Consider the following 21,021-nt stretch of genomic DNA (forward strand, 5'->3'; position numbering starts at 1 on the left):
TAATTGGTGGGCAAATAAGTATCAAATGTTTAATACATTTAAACCAAAACTTGCATTTGTTACAGACAAAGAGCTACAGGAGTTAGAGGCTAATAGGACGCAAACAAAGGATCAATCTTATATAATAACACTTGAGCTATACACAGAGCAGCAGAGCAAAAGTTATAAGGAAATCCTTTCTCACCATTATTTTACATGCGTTATTCTTTCTATACATCGTGTTCATTACAGTGACAGCTGTGATCTTAAATTCAGTGACATTTAATGCCTGTTTATTGCCATGTTAACCTTTATTTTCACACCTAAAATAGCTAATAAAAATACATTGATGTTACATAAAACAGCTCATTAAGAAAAAAACACTTGTTATTGTCGTAATAGAATGTTTTTATAGGCTATCAAATTTGTTTTCAATTTCAATTTTTTATTTCAATTTCCAATTTTTATTTACATTTGAAAGTTTATTTTCAGCTGTCTCCTTTCTTTGTTTGTCTTTCATCCATTTCTTGACACCAGTCTATTAACAAACAAACAAAAAATGCTCACAGTATATAAAAGATATATATGCATCATTTTTTATTGTTAAGCTATGGAACAGAAATTCTTTTATTTGGTCTAATTTAATAACAGCAAGCTTATATTAAAAAGGGGGGTATAGAGGTCTTTGAAGATGTTTGTCAGACTATCTGCTTATCTGCGACTACATTTGATCCGTATACACATTATCCAAGAGTACATTAAGGTGTTAAATTTAAGAAGAATAACACTTAATGTTCTGTGGTTTCCACCACAGGTATGATCTGCTCCTCAGATGAAGAGGAAGAACTCAAAATCTCAAATGCACATTGGCTCTGTGTTACTAACTGCATGATGGGAGCTAGCAGAACCTCGGTAGCCGAGGAACGCCGATAGATCATATCAGTAGTGGGCACAGGCAGTGTGTCACATTCTGCAGGACCTGAAGACTGGCCGTCTTTATTCAAACTACCCTTACGGCCATTAGCCGGGAATGCCATAGGAACGGGGGAGAGAACCGGGCTGGTTGGAGGCCCGCTTGCAGACCCACGACGAGAACGGGCATAAAGGCTTCTGCGGTGACGTGGAAGACCATCCATAGCCTTGAGGAAGAGGTTGTTTGCAGAAGTACGGGTGGGTGAACTTTCAGGAAGGTCATCTGGAATTGGGTTGTTTGTTGCATCGAGATCGGACACCTTTTTCACCTGACAGAGCAGAGCACAAAACCAATACTCAGATTTTCATTTTCCTGATTAAATTATATTTAAGAGTGATGTCGAATTCTTAAAACATATGAATGTATTTTTTAATCCCTTAACATGCACAGGGCCCATGGGAAAGGGCATTTTTTAGCATGTCTGCATTTTTATTACCTTTGAATTACATTATTATCCAATCAACTATCAAAAACTATAATAATTTGAACGCTAAAACACTCAATATTCATGTTCGGAACTTGTTTTTGCAATCAATACAATGCTCAAAAATGCGGAATTTAAGGTTATATTTTGTATATTTCTATTTTTATATGCAAAACAACATTCATTCGTGTGGCTTAAGTGTTTTATTCCACTGTAGTTCTTATTTGTCTTTGTTTCAAGTAATCCATGTTTCATTTAAATTTTTAAATGAATGCTCTGAAACATGAAGCACCCAGTTTAAAAAAAGATAGAAATGGGTGCTGTGTTTACAGAAAAATGAAAAAAATCCTTAACCAATTTGCGCTCACTGAGATTCACAGTAACAAAGACAGAAAATAAACTGAAAGAATTATGAAAACACACTGTAAATGAAATCTGCTATTGAATTTTATTTAGCTATGTCATGGGAACATAGAGTGACACATTTAGCTCGACCAATCGCATAAACCCCCTCTAAACAAATTGTGAAAGTATGATTGTAACAATTCAAATGATGCTCAGACCTATTATGGTAGAAGCCAAGAGTTTTTTGTACTTTGGCCTTTAAAGGTCAAGTAGTGTATGAAATTTAGCGGCATCTAGTGGTGAGATTGCGAATTGCAACCAAAGGCTCACTCCTCCCCTCCCTCCATTTCGAAGCACTATGGCGGCTGACACAGGACTAAGATCTTGTCACGTTTTTCGTTGTTTTGCCGAAGGAGAACTTATTTACAAAATGCGCTCTGTAGAGCAGTTTGTCCGTTTAGGGCTACTGTAGAAACAACATGACGAATTCCATGTAAGGGACCCACGGTGTATGTAGATAGAAATAGCTTATTCTAAGGTAATAAAAACATAACACTTCATTATGTAAGGTCTTTATACACTTCTGAAGACATAGTTACTGTATGTATATTATATTGCTTTTCTGTCGATAGATCCTCCAAAAAAATACATATTGGACCTTTATGGTGGTAAGCTCCATAATATGATTAAAGACTATATTTAGTACTGGGTTCTAAAGGTTTTTATATAAGATTGTATTGTAGATTGCACTTGTGTGTGTTCTCACCAGGTCATAGAGCGGGGTGGTGTTGATGAGTAGCTGTATAAGTATCTGTCCCAGTTCCAGCAAGTCATCCATGAGGGTGCGGACCTGAGTAGGTAAAGCCAGTATCTGCCGTAACGGTGTCAGACCCTTCAGCGCCTGTATACCTGAGGCAAGCCGGGCCATGAGAAATGAGCGCTGTTCCTCTGCGTGAAGCATTCGAGATACGTAAAACGTCAGAAGCAGCTGCAGCAGAGATGCCACCATCTCCATCAACTGCGTTAGACCCACCTGATCAAAAGACAAACACGCCAGCTGGTGTTAAAACAACAATACACAATAGCCGCATGATTAGGCAACTGGTCATGCGGCGAGAGCTTTGCAGGACTAACAAATGAGTCACGTTTTCGCTCCTGAAACTTAAAACTAAGTGGGTTGGAAAAGAAGGCCTAATGGTTTAATCAAGTGGCAAAAATGAGTAGAGAGTGAATGGAATTATTCTCTGTCTCAAAGGTTTTTTTGGGGATACACTTTCTGCTTTGTGCGAGTAAATCAACCAACAACAGAAATTGCGATTACAGTGAAAAACATTGTTGGCCTTAATGAAACATTATCAAACAAAGAAAGGTGAAGACCTTACATTCTTTAAGACTTCTAAACAATCACATCTATTTCTGCCAACATGTCCTCTGTCTGTAAGACCTCATTTGTAATTTATGTGTTAAGCAGACTAATCCACTCGATGACTTCATATTTAAAGAAAAAGACGGCACTGCAAATAATACATTTCCTACTAAGATATTTAGTCTTGTTTCATAAAAAATCTCAAAACATAATATAATAATATATCTGAGTATATATATACCTTTTTCTTAAGTACCTAATTTTATTTTTCCCAACCCATTGGCAGTTTTTTTCTTTTAAATATAAACTTAATTCTTATATTTTCTTTTATAAAACATCCTGGATAAGTATCTTAGGTCACTTTCTTTGTCAAGTAAATGTATCTTGATTTAATTTTTTAGATGTTTCTACTAGAAAACTAGTGAAAATGTTTAAAAAAGAAATACATTTTTGCCATGTGGTCAGAGAGAAACCTCAGTTTAATTTTTAGTTTACAGTTTAATTTTGTCTGAGACAAATAGGCCTATGTAACTACCTAACGTACATTACATTTGCATTTATTCATTTTGCCAACACTTTTATCCAAAGTGAAAGTGCATCTTACCTTTGGTCAAATATATGTTAGTTAATGTGAAGAAGAAAGAATGCAGTATTGTACTGCATGTGAATCTTATTGAAGTCTGGCATGCTATGAAATCCTGTCCACGCGGCTGATCACACCACAAGCAGCCACCCTCTCACGTGGACCTTCATCTGCAGCCAGGAAACGTGAGTCTAAGTACTGAAAGAATAGAGCCAGTCTGGCCAATACTGGCACACACGGTCTTGCTTTGGCACTAGGACCTTCGTATTGTTATTTGATTTAGGTGAAGGAAAAGGGGGTCAGCCAGTTTTAAGAACACAAGTTCTTGTGTTCCCATCATCGCACCGCACAGCCCGTGACCAAAACGTGATTTATTGTAAGTATCATAAATACATAAAGGGGTGCAAGTGCAAGTGCACAGCATCTCTATGATGGCACACACATTATAATCCCTCACACAATATATTGTAGTCACATTTCTTATGTTGATCCCGGCATTGGGTTTGTTAATATAGACTCTATTAGACAGTGCCCTGGGATTCTTGTTTTTTCAGCCCTAATTACTTTCCACCCTACCGCTCGGAAAACTCTGGCCGAGACCGGAGCACAATAGTCCACCTTGGGCCCGCTGATCCCCAGTACACCACCTTGTGTACCCATACAAAACATGGCTGGGACATGCCAGATGTCTATGAGGTCAGTGGAAGTGGGGTCTCCGTCGCTGGGCATGAGAAAAGGTTTAGGAAAAGGTGCAATTCTCTGAGGCTTCATATTAGATAAAAGCTTTAAGGAACATCATAAAATGAAAATGATCAACAGAAATGTTAAAGAGGTTAAATCTAGCTTTAAATACTAGAGAATGTATTAAAACATACTAAGTGTCTTGTGGAAAGAAGTTCTTTATAACGTATTTATTCATATATATAAAACCAATATTTATTTACTTTGCGGTTATCCTAAGTTGGCATCTTTCCTCTCAGGAAATATTTTCACATAGTACAGTTGTCTAAGGGCGGAGGGCTTGCATAACCCGCAATCTCCTCATCTCCTCACCCTGTTGCCTGTCTGCTATCTGCGTATGTGTCCGTCTGGATTAGTTTGTTTTTTGGGCCTAAAATGCATGCAGTGACCGCCAAACAGCACGTAACATTAGATCCCACTGGGATTCAGCCTCAACTATGAGCCCTCTAAGAAAAACACTGTGGCCCGGCTCTGTTTGTATGTCTTTGATTTCTTAGAAACGATAAAAAACTGATATAAAAAGTCATTACGACAGCAAAGATTCCATCATTTTTATATCCATATTGAGTCACTAAAGTTCATTCATAAAACTAAAATGAATGCTAACTTTGATTTGGAAAAGTGCACACTTCATCGAAAATGTTAGCACAACCTGTTACATTTCTTTGAAAACGTGATTTATTGTCCTAATATAAACAGGTGGTCTTGCTTAAAGGATATTAAGTATTTTTTTTACTGTGAAACAAAAATACCTCGCTAGCGGTGACTAGTATTCTGTAAAAGAGAAAAACACCTAGCTATCAGGCTATGGTAGAGTCTGAATCTGCTTCTCTCCATGTCTGTGTCTGCCTGACTGTGTCTCAAGGGTCTTGATTTAGAACAAGTAATTGTAGTTATTTATGCTACGTGGGTGAGTCCAAGAACTTCCCAGGAAGCCCAGAGGGTGGAAGGGCAACGCGAATGACTCCAGCATGGTACACGGCACGTAGAGTTTCTATTTTGATCGTGCCTATGTGGTCTGAGAATGTCCTGGAAAGGTTCATGTTGACATCACCCAGTGTTAAGACTACTTTTCAGACACATCTGTATTTCTATTTTTTTCTCTGTGTGTTTTTTTCAGTGAGTTATGGTCCAATCACTTTCTTTTATGGTTTTCTTTTACTTTATTCCAATGCAAACCTACAGTATATATAAATTAAAATAGGAGAATTGCATCCCTTTGTCTCAACAAACCATGAGTCTACTACTTCACTGTCCAAAAAGACAAGATGCTTGTTTATTTCCAGTCTGTCAGTCTTGGCTGCTCAATAATGCAAACTGTTATTTCACAACTAAAATAGCAGATCAATCCTGCACTTCAGCAGGAGAAAGCGCTTTTTCCATCAATGATATGGTATGGATGCAGCTAAATACGGGAAATCCTGGAGTATTTGAGTCAGTCAGATCTGCATTTTAGACAAAGAATTCCTGAGAAGTGTTATGAGATAATGGTCTAAAAAGAAGTGTCTGTGGTCTGAAATTCTAGGGCGGACGTCTACATGACGTGCATTGGTTTCACACAAGAAAATTTGTGACAAATTTTTACTAAAAGATTATTGACTAGGCTTGTTTTGAACATTTATATTGCTTAATATAGGCTTTACAGTGACAGGTCATTTAATAAGTACGTTTAGATCCCTCATACCCACATGATATATGAATAGGCTATTGGTCAGATGGTTACGGATCCAGTGTTTTTTGTGAACGGGCCTACCGTTTCAGCAGCTGCCCCCAGCGTCTGCAGAACGCTATCCACCCGTTCTCTAAGATTCATGAGTCTGTGGTACAGCTGAAGGTACAGACACAACAACAGGCTGCGGACCCGCGTCCACATCTGAGGCTCTTCATCTTCTTCATTATCATCCTCATCTTCGTACTCCTGCACACGTATCTCCCACTCATGATCTGTGAGATGAACCAATGTAAACTGGCTCTAAAACCAAGCTCTTCAGAATAGAAAAAGTAGTTATAATACTTTATAACAGAAGACCAAGGGCTGTTTCTGTAAAGTTGCCCCCAGATGAACAGAAGTACATTTGCGACCTCTTGTGGTTACATCGCGTGCCCTTATAAAAGTAACACAAATCCTTCTGGGTTGTTTTGAAAAGACCTTCAATTGTTTCATATTAATTTAAAATAAAGCCCTTTAAGAGTTTCTTACGTAGTGTAGGTGGCAGAGGCAGATAATAAGCCAATGCCGTCTCTGATTGGGTGATGAGTTCATCCAGGGCAGCGGTAACAACTCTACAGGCTGCCGATTCTCTAGCTACCGCTAGGAGGCGCGAGCTGAGCTCCTGCAGGCTTTCCCATCTGTCCACGACTCTGTCCAGCTCATCATTTACACGAGACTGCGCATCATCAAGTCTCGAGAAGAATGCGTCCTTTAGGTTAGCAACCACCTTAAAAAAAGAGGTAGCAAAGGTGAGCACCGACTCCGAGAGGGTTATTGTATACAGAGGTATAAAGAAATTGAAAGCACGCAGGGTGACAAACACAAATTTTTAATAATCACAATAATAACATATAACGTTTTCAATAATTACAAAGGTTACAAGTTAGCTAAACTAATTATTGTTTTGTTTGCTATCGAACTAACAACCCTATATCTCCATATGACAGCAACATCTGCGTTCAGTGCAGGTACTTCTTACTCTGTTAAACACTCACCTCATCTGTGGGATGCAGGATGATAGGGAAAAGCTTTTCTAGTTGCTCCAAACCCAACAGTGCTAAGCTGTTAACTGCCTCAACTGTAAAGCAAAACAAAATCGACCCATATAATAATATACTTTAAGGGTGTCAGGTATTTTGTTACGCTTAACTAAATTCTTAGAAATATCTCATTTTAAGTTCAACAGAACAAAAAAATATACAATATTTTTTCTACTATGGTAGTGTATGATGTCCCAGAACTGAAAATTGCTAACATTCTTCCAAATATATTTTTCTGTGTTCATCAAAACAAAGAAATGTATACAGATTTGGAACAACTTGAGGGCGAGTAAATGGTGACTGAATTTTTATTTTTGGGTGAACTATCCCTTTAACTTGTCTGTTGTCTGATAATAAACCATTATAAGAGATTCAGGGGATATTTACATACATAATTCTAATACTCTTCTAGTCACTATCCATAAATGTTCCCTCTCCATAAATGTGCCAGACTCACTTTCAGATTCGAGGTTCTGTAGGTAAGGCGCTGCTCGTTGCATGGCTGCTGTAGATGCACTGAGGACACCCAGCTCTGCTACACCCCCCACAAACCCGAGCAAAGGATAGCGACCCTTCACACCCATGTAGATGGTAGAAGCCTGCTGTAACGCTGAGCTTACAACTGGCAGATTTATGACACGCTTCAACACATTCCCCTTTAGAGACATAAATGTCTTAGAATGTTGCTATGCATGGGTGGAAGACTATAATGATGCAATAAATGAACAACTTTAAATGTGAAGTGGAATAACATTAATATAGCAAATTTTTGCAATACATTAGGCTTACCTCATTGTTTTTTATTTTAGACATGATTCTTCACTCTGTGGTAGCAGAACAGACAAAACAACACATTATACATATATATTTATTCATTATTTACAATGTTTACATTTGTTGTAGATTAAACCAGAATATTTTGACAGTACGTTTAGCGAAAAATTGCATGAAAAATGGACAACATCAATACTGTTCTGTATTCGCAGGTTGTGACCTGCTCATGGGGAAGTCAGCTGATGTCGCATGGTAATACCAGCCTATGAGCCAAACTCATTCACTGTGCAAATTTCATTAAGCATCTAAACCGTGTGTATCAGAATCAAACAGTGAAGTGCAGAAGACAGAAAAGATTTGAAAATCGGTTTCATCAGCAAGCCCTTTGATGTTGTCATCAAAAAATGTGAAGTAAAAATGATGGCTATAGAAGATTATTTGAAGTGTAGCTGATAAACAATTATGCATTGAATAACAGAGGTTTTAGATGTGTACAGACTCTGTAATTTGATCACAGGCGCCCCTAAAATTTCATTTTAATTAATGGCCTAAACCATCAAACCAAAACCAATGAAATCATACAAAACATACCTCAGTCTCTCAAATATATCTCAAGATCAAACTAAATCTACAGATCAAAGAATTCTTGGGAATGTTATCACATGGAATACATTTCAGCTGTGTCAAATCCGAATGACAAAACATTCCGTTGAAGTTGTTGCCTTCAGACTGACTTAGCACTGACTTAGCGGCCACCCTCCCTGTGGAACTCAACACAGATCAAGTACTGAACTGTCAAATCTACGATCAAATCTCACCAACAGAAATCAAGACAAACAGATGTGAAACAGGTCTGAAAACCTAAATAAAACACTTCTTGCTAAGAAATATGGCTACCTTTAGATATTTTAACATTAGTTTTATAACTTAATCAGTTGCTAAGCAAATGATTCCTCCTGCGTTTATGCTAATACCGTACCACTCTTTCTTAAAAACTCCTTTACTTCACCAGCTGGAACAAAATACAGTTGCAAATGATTTTGTAAATTTCATGAAATTAATTTATTGGCTATACGTCTGTTTAAAGAGGAAAATTGACAGCACACATGCATAAACACACCAACTTTGTATATAAACTGTATGTCTCACAATTAGCCATTTTCTGAAAACTGTGTGACTGCAAATTGTGAATTATGTTACACTTGTTACACATGTACACTTCTTGTTATTTTGAGTAGACCGCATAAAAATGTCAAAACAGCTAAACTGTATTCTTACCTTTAAGATGAATGATACAGTCTTTTAGGATGAAAAGAAATATAAAGATATTATAGATAGTGTTTGTAAACTTAGTGTTTCTATGAGGTCTCCCTCCTCTGTCAGCAGTGTCTGAACCGAAGGTTTCACTGTAGGGTGATTTTGTCATATTTCATGGTAGGTGCATGTGATGCCCCTCATTTGGGGTGCGGCCGGTCCACGCACTATGTTGTTTGTCAAATTATTGGTTTTCCCAAAGCACGCAAAGACAATCTTAGTGAGATGAAATGGCACATTTTCCATGAAACCAGTATGTGATTTTATCTGTTTCACGGACTTGTCTCCTGCTCGGCTTATCTGTCTCCTTTCAAAGATTCAGAAAAGCACTACCGTAGACTTTTAGCAACCCAGAGAGCTCCAACATATATTATACAGTACATATACTACAGCCACTTAAAAAATTAAGAAACCATTCAAAAATTTCATTCAGTCAGTATTAGATGTTTTGTGGGCATTCCAGTGCAGTGTATTGCATTTCAACAAAATCAAACCTCAGGAGTGACAAAGTAATCCAACAGCAATGTGAAAGATTGACAGCATGACATGACACAGGTTATCACGTAAAAAATATAATTTTGAACTTGTCCAAATACTTTGTACATGTAGAAATATAATTGTTGTATTGCTTAAAAGTGAATCTGAACTTGTTTTCTTTGCAGTATTTGAGGTCTGAAAAAAAACAGAGCATCTTTTCTGTTATTTTGACCAGTTTCTACAGTGTTCATCTTCTGCAAATAACTGCAAGAGTTGCAGAGTTTAGGGAGAAATATTGTTAGTAGTTCACAGAATAAAACAAAAATGATCGTTTACCTAAACACATACCTATAAAAAGTAGATTCAGAAAAAGGGAAAATGGTCTTTGAACGAGTCTCTTATTTTTTCCACGGCTATATATAAAATATATAATAATAATATCAATATGTGAGATAATATAAACATATACTGTACATACACATAATATACATACTCTTCTTTTTTGTATGCTTTTTCGTACTGACTCCAGTTGAATTAACAAATGAATTAACACAATAAATTAGGTTTAGTTGACTACCATAAAAAAATCACAGTGCACCAAGGAGTCAGTAGTCTGGCAATGACGTAAGACCCTATAGACCGAATTGCCTAAGAGAGAATTGAAATAACTGTATGAGTAACTTGAGATAAAAACCCAGAGAACCTCATTTGGAAAAACCTGACTTGAATATGTCTTTTGTTTGCAGGAAGTCCAGTCAGATTATTTAGCCTTCTATATCATCAGTGTTGTAATTCTGAAACTAAATACATAGCCTGAGGAAAATCAATATTTAACTGGAAATTAAGAACATGTATGTCTTACAGTGCATCTCGTTAGTCATGAAGACCTTTCACAATGGCTCTCTTTAGAGTCTCAGGTCTATTTGTTGGAAAATTTGATTAAAATTCCCTGTGAAATATTTTCTCAGAAACCCACATTTGGTAAATGATGCTTAGACAGCCTGGGAAATTCTCAGCCTTTTCATGCAAAGATGTGTAGCAATCGCTCATTTCCGCAGTATATACAGACTGCACTGTTGTAATGACCTCATTCTGTACTGGTCTGGGAATATCTGAATTGTTTAATATCAGTAACAGTCTTGATCAATAAACCATTGAGCCAAAAGAAAGCCTTCTACATAAACAAGGTCATTTGGTAATTGAGTAAATATGTTCATTGTGATTTACATGATTAATCACAATTTTTAAATTGTTTTAGAGTCATATTATCTTACACACATACTTTACTACGGAGACATTATGAAATTAAAATGTAAAAAAAAGAGAAAAGCCAGGGAGAGAATTCACTTGTGTATCACGTTTATTTTACACATTCAGCGCGTGTCAAGAACATACAGGTGGATGTGGAACATTAGCAAAGATCTCACAGCATTTGCAATATACTGTATGTCCAAGAATCACAAGATTTTCTTACGTTTTTTGTTTGTTTGTTTGCACTAATACAACAATTTGCACAGGGAGTTTCCTGCCAATTTATCTTTAAACACCAAAGCGATTGTGTAGAGGCCACCAATGACTTTGCTTTTATTATATTCTTTTACTCTATTGTATATTTTTATCCTCCTGTGTGTTTCTCACGTGGCTTCAATTTTTTGACTCTCATACGAGATACAAAAAGGTGTTTTGTACATGAGACGAGACATTGCTGAGTGAAAGTAGATGTGATTCTATACAGGAATTGTCACTCAAACACCTAAAAAGCTTTTTCCAACCAGAATTACAGTTTCATCAACATATTTCAGAGAAACCATGTGCCACACGACCAGCTGACTTTAAGCACCTAACCTGCAGTGTTCTAATGGAATGTGAAAAACCAGAGATGGAGAACAAACGTCCTATCAAGCGCCACATAAGACCGTGTTTCGAGCTCCCCAGATCACCAAACAGCCTTTCTCTGCCAGGTCTCCTCAGCACCAGACATGTTCTGACTCCATATGGACCTCAGTATGCTCTGTGCCAGACAGAATCAGAGTTCTTATGGAATGAACAGTGAGAAGCTCTGAACAAAGATAAAGGCCCAGGCTGTCAGCAGGCACACTGGCAAACCATCTGGATGTAGAGAAAAGCAGACTATAAACCAGCTAACATCACGTTATACATGTTCATATAGGCGAAATGTGTGAAACTCTAACAATGACAGAGAGTAGGAGGTCTGGAATGAAGGTAAAGAGATGAAGTAAGAGGTGTCTGTTTATATAAAAACTTGTGATTTGTAGGATTCCTTCTCGAATAAAAAATAATGAACTACATTGCCTTCTGTCTTCCAAATACTGTATATCACAAGGATCAAAATGCCAGAAGTTTGGAGCTTGTTCTATCTCTATATAATACACGGCAGAGCCACCTTAATAGAGAATGTAATGTAATAAAGAAAACTACAAATCAGAGAACCTTCGTTGTATCATGAGGTGACGCTCTGATGTGTGAAATTCATAAAAACGGTGACATTCCGAGTGCATAGCAGGACATTTTTTCAGGACCAGATTTATTAAAAGAGCATGCTGAAATTTGTGCACAAGCAATAAATCTGGCCTTGAAAAAGCTGCCAAAAGAGTTACGTAGCTGTGGAAAATGTGACACTGCAAGAATCTCTAAAATGGCTGCATTTAACATTCCGGTCATTGTAGAACAGAACGAATCATCTTTGAATGTAGATCATACAGCGTCTGTCTGCGTCACATCAGTGCACTGATGACTGAAGAATCACATCATTATAAGCTCATCTGGGTGTGAGTAACATGAGAAGCCGAGAAATCCGGTTCACCCGTGACAAAAGCGAGATGATGCTTCTTTAATGTGTGGCCATAGAGTCACAACGGACACAATGTCCCGTTCTGTCGTGTCCTTGGGGTGAAATATGAAGCGTTAAGACATGCGATAAGTGCAGCAAAAGCCAGTGCATGGACAGATCTGTTCACATGACATCAAACAATTTCATTTGGACAGTCACAGAATCCCACAAACCTCAGAATAAACTCCTAACAGTCTGATATCTGTTATCACGCCATGTTATAGCATGTTTTGGTCTCAGTTATTAGCATTCTTTATGTAGGTTTGTGTTTTAATTCATACATGCGGTGTGTGTAAGTAAGTGAGGTGAATGAGAAATTGTCTGTAAGCGTATTAGTGTAATATTTGTTTAAAAAAAATCTTTCCGAGGCCCATCATCACAATTGCAATGATGCACAAGTTGGCTTAAGTCTTTTTTACAAGTCCTCCTGAAGATCGGTTACCTTCTCCTTAAAGGTGGTAACAAAGGCATCGTCTTTCTCACAACTCCAGTTCTTAAATCATGTTTTCTGTGTGCCTGTTTCTGAGCGTGTGTAGAGAGAGCGCAGCAAAGCTCTAGTATTCGCAGAGGGTGTGCCACTTCGAGATCTGGCGTCGTGGGTTCTGGCAGACCTCCTGCCAGTGGGTGGTGCCAGAGGGGCAGGGGCTGTTTGTGCCGAGCACCAGGCGTCCCAGAACCTGGTTTTTAGTGGTGCGGTCAAAGTCCATGACCAGGAACTCAATGGAGATGTCTGGCAGTAAATCAGCCGGTACGTCATAGATGAAGGATTCATTGAACACAGGGTTGAGTGTGCCCTTCTTCACATGGGTTTTCTTCTTGGCGATGCGCTTGTGGCCATAGTACACGTTCAACTTCACGTAGGGATCTGGGACATGGGACAAAACAGGTTATTGATTAGATAATATATTATAATACTTTGAGATGTTGTAACCACTTATAGTAACTATAATTTGTTGAGATACATTTTTTACCCCAAAGTAAAGGGATGTCCTTAGTTGTAAAAACACTATAAAATTAAAAATGTAAAAATGCTAAATTTTAGGGTATAAAAACAACAGAAGTCTATGGAATGTCCTCATTTTGATAGCGTGCGCGTCTGTGTGTGTATGAGCAGAAAGTACAGTACACTTACTGCCAGACATCCCAGTGATGTCCAGTTTTGGAAGATGTTTGGCTTTTAACACCACCACGCTGAGTCTGTGAGAGACGGGCTGATAGGACAGAGAGACCAGCAGCTCTCCACGGATTACACACTGAAGAGAAACAAACACAAAAATTTCAAATGATTTATTTCTCTCATTTCTCATACATCCAGATTAGACCAGCAGGCATTATGGCACTCTGGAGCTCAGGGCAGTGAAACTACAAGGTTTTTCTTAGAGCTGACATTTCTACAAATTACATTTCTTTTCAATTACAGTTGTTTACTAAAGAAATTTAGGGGAATCCTGACAAAAATTGGCAACCCTTTACAATACACTGCAAAGTCTTTTTTTACACACAATACACTTTACAATAATTAAAAACAACATCTGCTCTTCCATTCCGGATAACATAGACCCTCTGCAGTTTGCCTATCGCCCCAACAGATCCACAGAGAATGCAGTTTCTCACATTCTGCACACCACTCTAACTCACTCATATAAAACATACATTTGCACATTTCTGCTTCCATTGCCATCCGCTTACTACCTCAACACTGACCTCTTATTTACACCTGTATTTATCGTAAGTGGACAATCTTTAAACTTCATAATATATTTGTAAATACATTGTTATTGTTATTTTCTTCTGTATATAATTTTATTTTCTATTCTCCTCTATATGCACAGTCTTTTGAGTATACCACATTTTACTGCAAGTTGTACATGTTTACAAAATGTATGTTATGTCATCTCTTGAATACAGTTGTATTTGTTAACATCAGTTAACTACATTAGTTAACATAAAATAACAATAAATAAAACATAATAATAAATAATGCAGCATTGTAGTTCATATTAATTTCAGCATTTGCTAATACATAATCAAAATCTAATTTGTTAGCATTAGTTAATGCACAATGAAATAGCGTTAACAATTGTATTGACATTAACATTATCAAAGATTTATAAATGCCAGGGCTGGGGGGGCACTGCCCCTCCAGATTTTTCTTGGGCCCCTCCAAAAACTGGCTGACAATTAAAATAATTAAAAATGAAATACGTATTCTTAAATACTTACTAAATACTTATTTGCATTATCTATTAAATCATGATCTGTCAATTTAAGCACAGAAAAATAGTTGTGCCAGCCTAGTACCATGCCTGATAAATGCTGTAAAAGAATATTGTTAATTGTCAGCTAATGCTTTAACTAAAGTTAACAAATACAGCCTTATTGTAAAGTATTACCAAAACATTAACAGGGTTATGAAAGACTGAACAGGATACAAAAACACACTTACAAAAACACATTGTTTATAAGCAAAATAACTTCTCTGTTGCATTTTTAATAAGTACAAGATGATTGGGTTGCTGACTCATAAATAATGTGTTTGTCATTTATCTCTAAAAACCTACTCAAGCAGCTGGGGGATGAGTACAGTACATTTATCAATGACTAACCCTCCCTTCATAAAGTTGGGTGGGAGGATGAAACGCGATCTGTACAGTGATTCAGCACTGAGCTCATACAAGTGCTAGACGCACAAAAGACAACAAAAATATATAAAATATAATATTAAAAAATACCATAAAAAATAATAAATTACTGCAACATAATTTAAATCACTGCAACTGCTATTAAAAAACAGTTAAAGTCACCATGAAATGGAAGTTGCGATTGACTTCTTTTCCGTATCGTGACGAGTGAAACTTTGAAAAAAAAGTAAGGCGGGGCTTTATTTTGCCTTTCCCTTTCTGATTGGTTTGTTGTAAGTTGGGCCTGCAGGGGAGGGCTAAAAATGCCTGGCCATTGGACGGTCAGTCTAGTCCTACCTCTTTTTTGTTGCTTACGTCATGTGGTGAAGAGTTGTTGTTGAGAAGGGGAGAGGAGCTTAATGTTTTTGATTAAAGATTACAAGCGCAAATTAATTTATAATAATCACTGCAACGCTGCGTAAACACACAGATTTCATGGTGACTTTAAACATGAATAAAAATAGTCACTTATTAACCCTTATGGGGCTTTAAACCTGTGTGTGACTCATACATAAGAATATATTTTATAGATATTTAGTATATAATGAAAGAATTTTCATTTTGGGGTGAACTATCCCTCTAAGGGAAGCCAAAAGTAATTTAGGCCCTACTTTAGCTTAAAACCCTTCAGAAATTTTTGATTTAAATTAGCTAAATGAACTAATTGTTAGATAAAAAATATAAATATTAGTTAGAATTCTAAATGTTTACATATTCACATTATTGTAGTATCACTTTAAATTGTTCTAAAAGAATAATTGTTAAATCTCTCACCTGCATGTTTCTCTTAGTGATCTGCTGAGAGATATGAACTCGTCCCGTACTGGGATCCACCCCTGCCAGCGGAACCATCGCCTCCCCAATCACATCGTCTCGTGAGAACCGGTCAAAGCTCAGAACCAGGAAGTGCAGGGTTAGATCTGACAGCGAGCTGTACGGCACGCCGTAAAACGTGAAGGTCTCATCAAACACGGGCTCCAGAGTCTTCCTCAGCACACGGGTCTTCACGCGATGTTTCTTCTCCGGTAGAATGGTCATCTTTACGTAGGGGTCAGCGCTGCCCGTCTGCCCTTCAACTGCCGGTAACCCGAGAGCCTCCAGGATGGTGACCACTAAGGCCTTCTTGGGGAAGTTATAGTCGACGGCAATAGTGAGATCCCCACGGTTGGGCTCATCTCCAGGGGTAAAGGGTGTGGCTGTATTAGAAACAGTGGTACTGGAGGTCTGACTGCTGCTTGCAGAACTGCTCTCCAGGCAGCAGTAATCGGCACGCACAGAAAGTTCTCTCTCCAACCTGAGAACCTCGCTGGCACCTTCCCCGAGCCTCATCTGCATTTGTTTTTCTCCTAGTAGGCCACCTTCTGCTGCTGAATCTTTATTTACTAGTACCACAGGGCACCCATTGTTGACCTGAGCTTCGTCTGTGCCGTGGGATCGGACTTGGCGTGCCAACCGTATGATCCTCTTGCTGCTGGTCAGCGTGTCTGGGTAGATGCTCATTCCTTTCAGCATGTGAATGAACTTGTACGGAGGGTCTGTGAGTGGGTCGCTTTGTTCCGATTGGATGCCGTGGAGCTTGTAGATTGTCCTGTTGTACTGTTTCCGACAGCAAGTCCACACAAAGATTAATGCAATGACAGTAACGACCAACACGCCGGCACCGATGAACCCGGCCATAACCGGGGACATATCTGAGAAAGAGAGAGAGAGACTGATGAACAATTTAATCACAACCATTTGTCTGTGCTCACAGTGACCCATTTTAATGCTCCTTTGGTTTCATGTGTACTTTATCACATACTACCAGTGGTGGACGAAGTACACAACTTCCTTACTTGAGTGAAAGTACAGATACTACTGGTCAAATATTACTCCACTACAAGTAAAAGTTGTAAAGACAGATTCTTACTTAAGTAAAAGTACAGAAGTACGTGCTTTTAAAAGTACTCAAGTATTAAAAGTAAATTTACTTCATGTCAGCTGTGCATTGTTTTATTGTCGTATACCTTATGCCTCTGAAGCAACCTACTGAATACACAGAGTAGCTCACAGAATCAGTGGTATTAAAGGAGTAGTTCACTTCAAAATTTGCCCCCATTGACTTTCCATAGTCATTCTTATTCCTACTATGGAAAGTCAATGGGGGCAAATTTTGCAGTGAGCAACTCCTTTAAGAGCTTTATATGTTTAGCACATATATGTTTAGTTTAGATATAATCCTGTATGATCATTTAGCCTAATTATCCTCATTAGACCCCTAGGCCTGTATGTATTTATGAGCAGTGTTCTTTTATTTTGTATATTCCCTTTACCAGTTTTAGCAGCAATTTACCAGTAAGTAGTAAGGTTCTTGTAAATAGTAAAGTGTAGAAGCCATGTGTTTGTTGGATTTATTATCATTTGTATTACCATAATTTAACTACAAACATAAACTATAGCTAGTATAATGAAACTATGGTATGTTGCTGTGGTTTTACTAAAGATTATTAATTGGAGTATGGTTCCTATATATAGAAAATGGTAAATTTGTGGATACTGTGGATTTACTGCAAATACCATCCCTGCAGAAAAAAACAATGAATTTTTGAAGTAGAATGAGATTTTTAAATTAAAATAGTGTTTGGGTACCATCCCACCAATAGAATCCATCACATACAACTAGACAACAAGTATCCATATTACAATTCCCATTATTACCATTAAATCCATTACATATTATGTTGTATTTTGGGCAGGGTTCTATTGTTTTTATTTCAAAAGGAATACTTCAACTATAGTTACTTCAGTAAAAACATCATTCATTTTCCAAATCGCTTTAAATGATATAGCAACAGATCAGAAGTTAACACGCACGTGTAGCTCAAGGTGTATGTGATGCTTATTTACCGTTTAGCCGTTATGCCGATCATTTTCATGACAATGTTTCTACGATCTTTGACTGATCGTAACCCACAGATGATTACACCACACTTTATCATCTGCCTTTTTCGTCTTTTACTGTTCTATTTGCCTTTTTAGAGCGCTATCAAAGGTGTAGCAGCGCCTATGTTTACATTAGTTTAGCGGGGAAGATCCCAGAGTTGCCAGATTTGCTTAATTTTTTGCTAAATGGACATTAAAAGCTTGCCGGAAAACCGCGAGCTTAGAAAAACTGAAATACTTGGCAACAGTAAAAGGTCCTGGAAGATCGCAAGCAAGATAAATGACGCACACCGGAAAACCTTCTGCATAGAAACCATTTTCTACTTTTGGACCTTTTTATAAATGTAGTGGAGTAAAAAGTATGATATTTGTCTTTCAAATGTAGTAAAGTTAAAGTACAAGTACTCAGAAAAAATAATACTCAAGTAAAGTACAGATACTCAAAAAGTGTACTTAAGTACAGTACTCAGGTAAATTTACTTCGTTACTGTCCACCACTGCATACTACTAGACATATTTTCTCTCAAAAGGATTGGTTGCACATATCAGATATGACAAATCCATTGAAAAACTATTTCATGAAGTCACTGAAAGTGGCCTTTATCTCTATGGTGAGATATGATATACGTGCTTAAGGTTATAATTCTGATTAAAGTAAAGGCGTGAACATTTTTAGAATAGAATAAAAAACAAATTTACCAAAAAGAACAGCATGATGGAGCTAACGCAGAAAATATCAATAAAAGGGTGGGAGACAGAAAATATAAATAATTCCAATGTATCTGTCAGTCATCTGTTGTTCTCCCTCCCCTCCCAACCTCAGACAAAGACCCTCACCCCACATGTTAAATGATGCAAGACTTCATAGGCTCTAAAAAAACAGCTGCGCCAATTACCTGGAGACATCCCAAGAGGAATAGACATGCATGAACTAAACGCACACGCAAACACGGGCATATCCAACACGCAAACACATGATTCCATATCAGGCAGATCTAAAAAAAACAGAGTTTTTAATAATCACAGCGAGGGGGAAAAAGTTCTGATTACGTTTCTACCTCCTCAGGGACTTAAAGCTCTGAATTCATGGCTGACTTCATTGCAGGCACTGTACCTCTCAGAACATAAATGAAGGAAGATAAAATAAAATCCCTTTTGAGCATTGACACGTCTCTAGTCTACGCTGAGGCCACCGGCTGAGTGACTAGATGTTAAATCTGATAGGTGATCTGTCGGGTGATGGTATATTGTAAAAAAAGTCTGAATCATTTAAAATAGGTCTGGTGCCTTTTATTTAAGTGCCCAAAGCAGTTTTATTTTATCAGCTTTTATCTCATTACAGCCACTACTTTAAAACATGTTCTGTCTTAAGTAGTCATGTCTTCATAAATATTCTAAAAGATATCCCAATTTAAATCCTACATGACTACGTCATCCAAAATACAAATGGGTTCCTACACTTGTACAGCCCACAATGACAGTGGGCGATGAAACTCTCTAGTGCGTAAATGTCTATCGGAGGCTGGTGCCAGATGGAGGTGGGCATTGTTGTACCAGGCAACATATTAGACGAATCTTCTTTCCGTCACGCACCACCTCACGCCATCAAAATTTTGCTTTTGCATTAAACAAAAATCAAAACACATGAATATAAACAGTCCAAACATGAATATAAAATGTGCAGCCTACATGTTAGTTATGGACATCACAAATCCTTGGTTTAAACCAATTGTTCTAATAAATCTAGTGGTTAGTCACCTCGAAATCAATTCAATTTAAATCAAATGTATTAAAATTCTTTGCCCAAAATAACTTTTAACCTGAATCTTAACACAATTCTAATGGCCTACATTATTATCTCGTCCTTAATTATGGAAGTGAGAAGAGGATTTTCTAAATCATAGTTTTCCTAACAGATGCAAGGCCCTATCATCCCAAACGTTGAAATGTCTCTTTACACTGAACATCACAAAGCTGAATTTATCAGATTCTTGTAAACATCCCAAACTGCACCTGTTCATTAGACGATGAAAGCAATATTTAAACAGACCCGATGCGCCCAATATACTTGTGCGCTATCCTCACTATAGTTTTAGATAACCTCATTTGTGCTGTACACAGATTATATAAAGACTGTTAATATCATAGCTTGATCACGATCAAATGTTAAAAAAACTAGAAAAAAAGGTTACACATGGATCTCGCTTATTGATTTTTGAGGACACATGGGTGGAGCGGTGCGCTTATGCGTTATTAACAAACAAAGGGCTCTCGGGTACAGTCCGGAATAGACATCACGTCATTCCGGCTTTCCATCATATTGCGCATCACTCCGATGAAACAAACTGTTCACCCCGAGACAAAACATAATGTACTACGTCTTTACATAACATAAACGTAACACTGATTTTGGTTCATATAGGCCATGACTTTTTCTACATTCTCGCTCGCAAAATGACCCAAAATACAAACGAATATTATCATCTTTTAAAAGTGTCATCTGTAATCCATATTGCGTTTTTATTCCCAATCCCGATTCCGGTGTGTCGGGATGAGAAAGGCCCGCTGTGTACTCACCGTATGCTGCTCGTATTTCAGTGATCTCAGCCATTTTGAGGGATGGGCGCGCGCTCCGAATCACGGCAGAAAGAAAGATCGATGTCAACTGTTTACCTGCTATAATTCAGATGTTTCATAACTACACTTTCACACTACATGTTGTGACCGCTCGTGTCTGGTCCGTTCCTTTTCAGGCCGTTGTGGGATGCTGAGCGCACCAAAGGATGCTGAGCGACAGGATGCACTGCGTCAGATTCAGACAGAGTCTGACCGTAAGTACC

General features: G+C 37.7%; 2 protein-coding genes across 6 annotated transcripts; both read right to left on the bottom strand.

Moving 5' to 3' along the window:
* Nucleotides 1-439: 439 nt before the first annotated feature.
* On the bottom strand, nt 440-9,328 carry plin6 (perilipin 6). Of its 4 annotated transcripts, none has more exons than XM_057340678.1 (8): nt 9,215-9,328; nt 7,952-7,986; nt 7,620-7,734; nt 7,118-7,200; nt 6,612-6,849; nt 6,165-6,355; nt 2,488-2,754; nt 440-1,220 (listed from the first exon to the last, which is right to left on the bottom strand). In XM_057340678.1, exons 2-8 carry the CDS (start codon nt 7,973-7,975, stop codon nt 768-770), a joined length of 1,371 nt encoding a protein of 456 aa, XP_057196661.1. In that variant the 5' UTR covers nt 7,976-7,986; nt 9,215-9,328; the 3' UTR covers nt 440-767. The 4 variants fall into 4 exon arrangements, with proteins under 4 accessions (XP_057196661.1, XP_057196660.1, XP_057196662.1 ...); XM_057340677.1 differs by having other exon boundaries at nt 7,620-7,818; XM_057340679.1 differs by lacking the exon at nt 7,952-7,986 and having other exon boundaries at nt 7,620-7,818; nt 9,215-9,308.
* A 1,741-nt stretch (nt 9,329-11,069) lies between these two features.
* On the bottom strand, nt 11,070-21,013 carry syt11b (synaptotagmin XIb). 2 transcript variants are annotated; one of them, XM_057339748.1, is made up of 4 exons: nt 20,759-21,013; nt 16,034-16,950; nt 13,711-13,831; nt 11,070-13,443 (listed from the first exon to the last, which is right to left on the bottom strand). In XM_057339748.1, the coding sequence occupies exons 1-4, from the start codon at nt 20,790-20,792 to the stop codon at nt 13,133-13,135; spliced, it is 1,383 nt and encodes a 460-aa protein (XP_057195731.1). In that variant the 5' UTR covers nt 20,793-21,013; the 3' UTR covers nt 11,070-13,132. The 2 variants fall into 2 exon arrangements, with proteins under 2 accessions (XP_057195731.1, XP_057195730.1); XM_057339747.1 differs by lacking the exon at nt 20,759-21,013 and adding an exon at nt 19,078-19,204.
* Between the last annotated feature and the right edge of the window lie 8 nt (nt 21,014-21,021).

The sequence above is a fragment of the Triplophysa rosa genome, linkage group LG8 (genome assembly GCF_024868665.1).
Source record: "Triplophysa rosa linkage group LG8, Trosa_1v2, whole genome shotgun sequence".
Lineage (NCBI taxonomy): Eukaryota > Metazoa > Chordata > Actinopteri > Cypriniformes > Nemacheilidae > Triplophysa > Triplophysa rosa.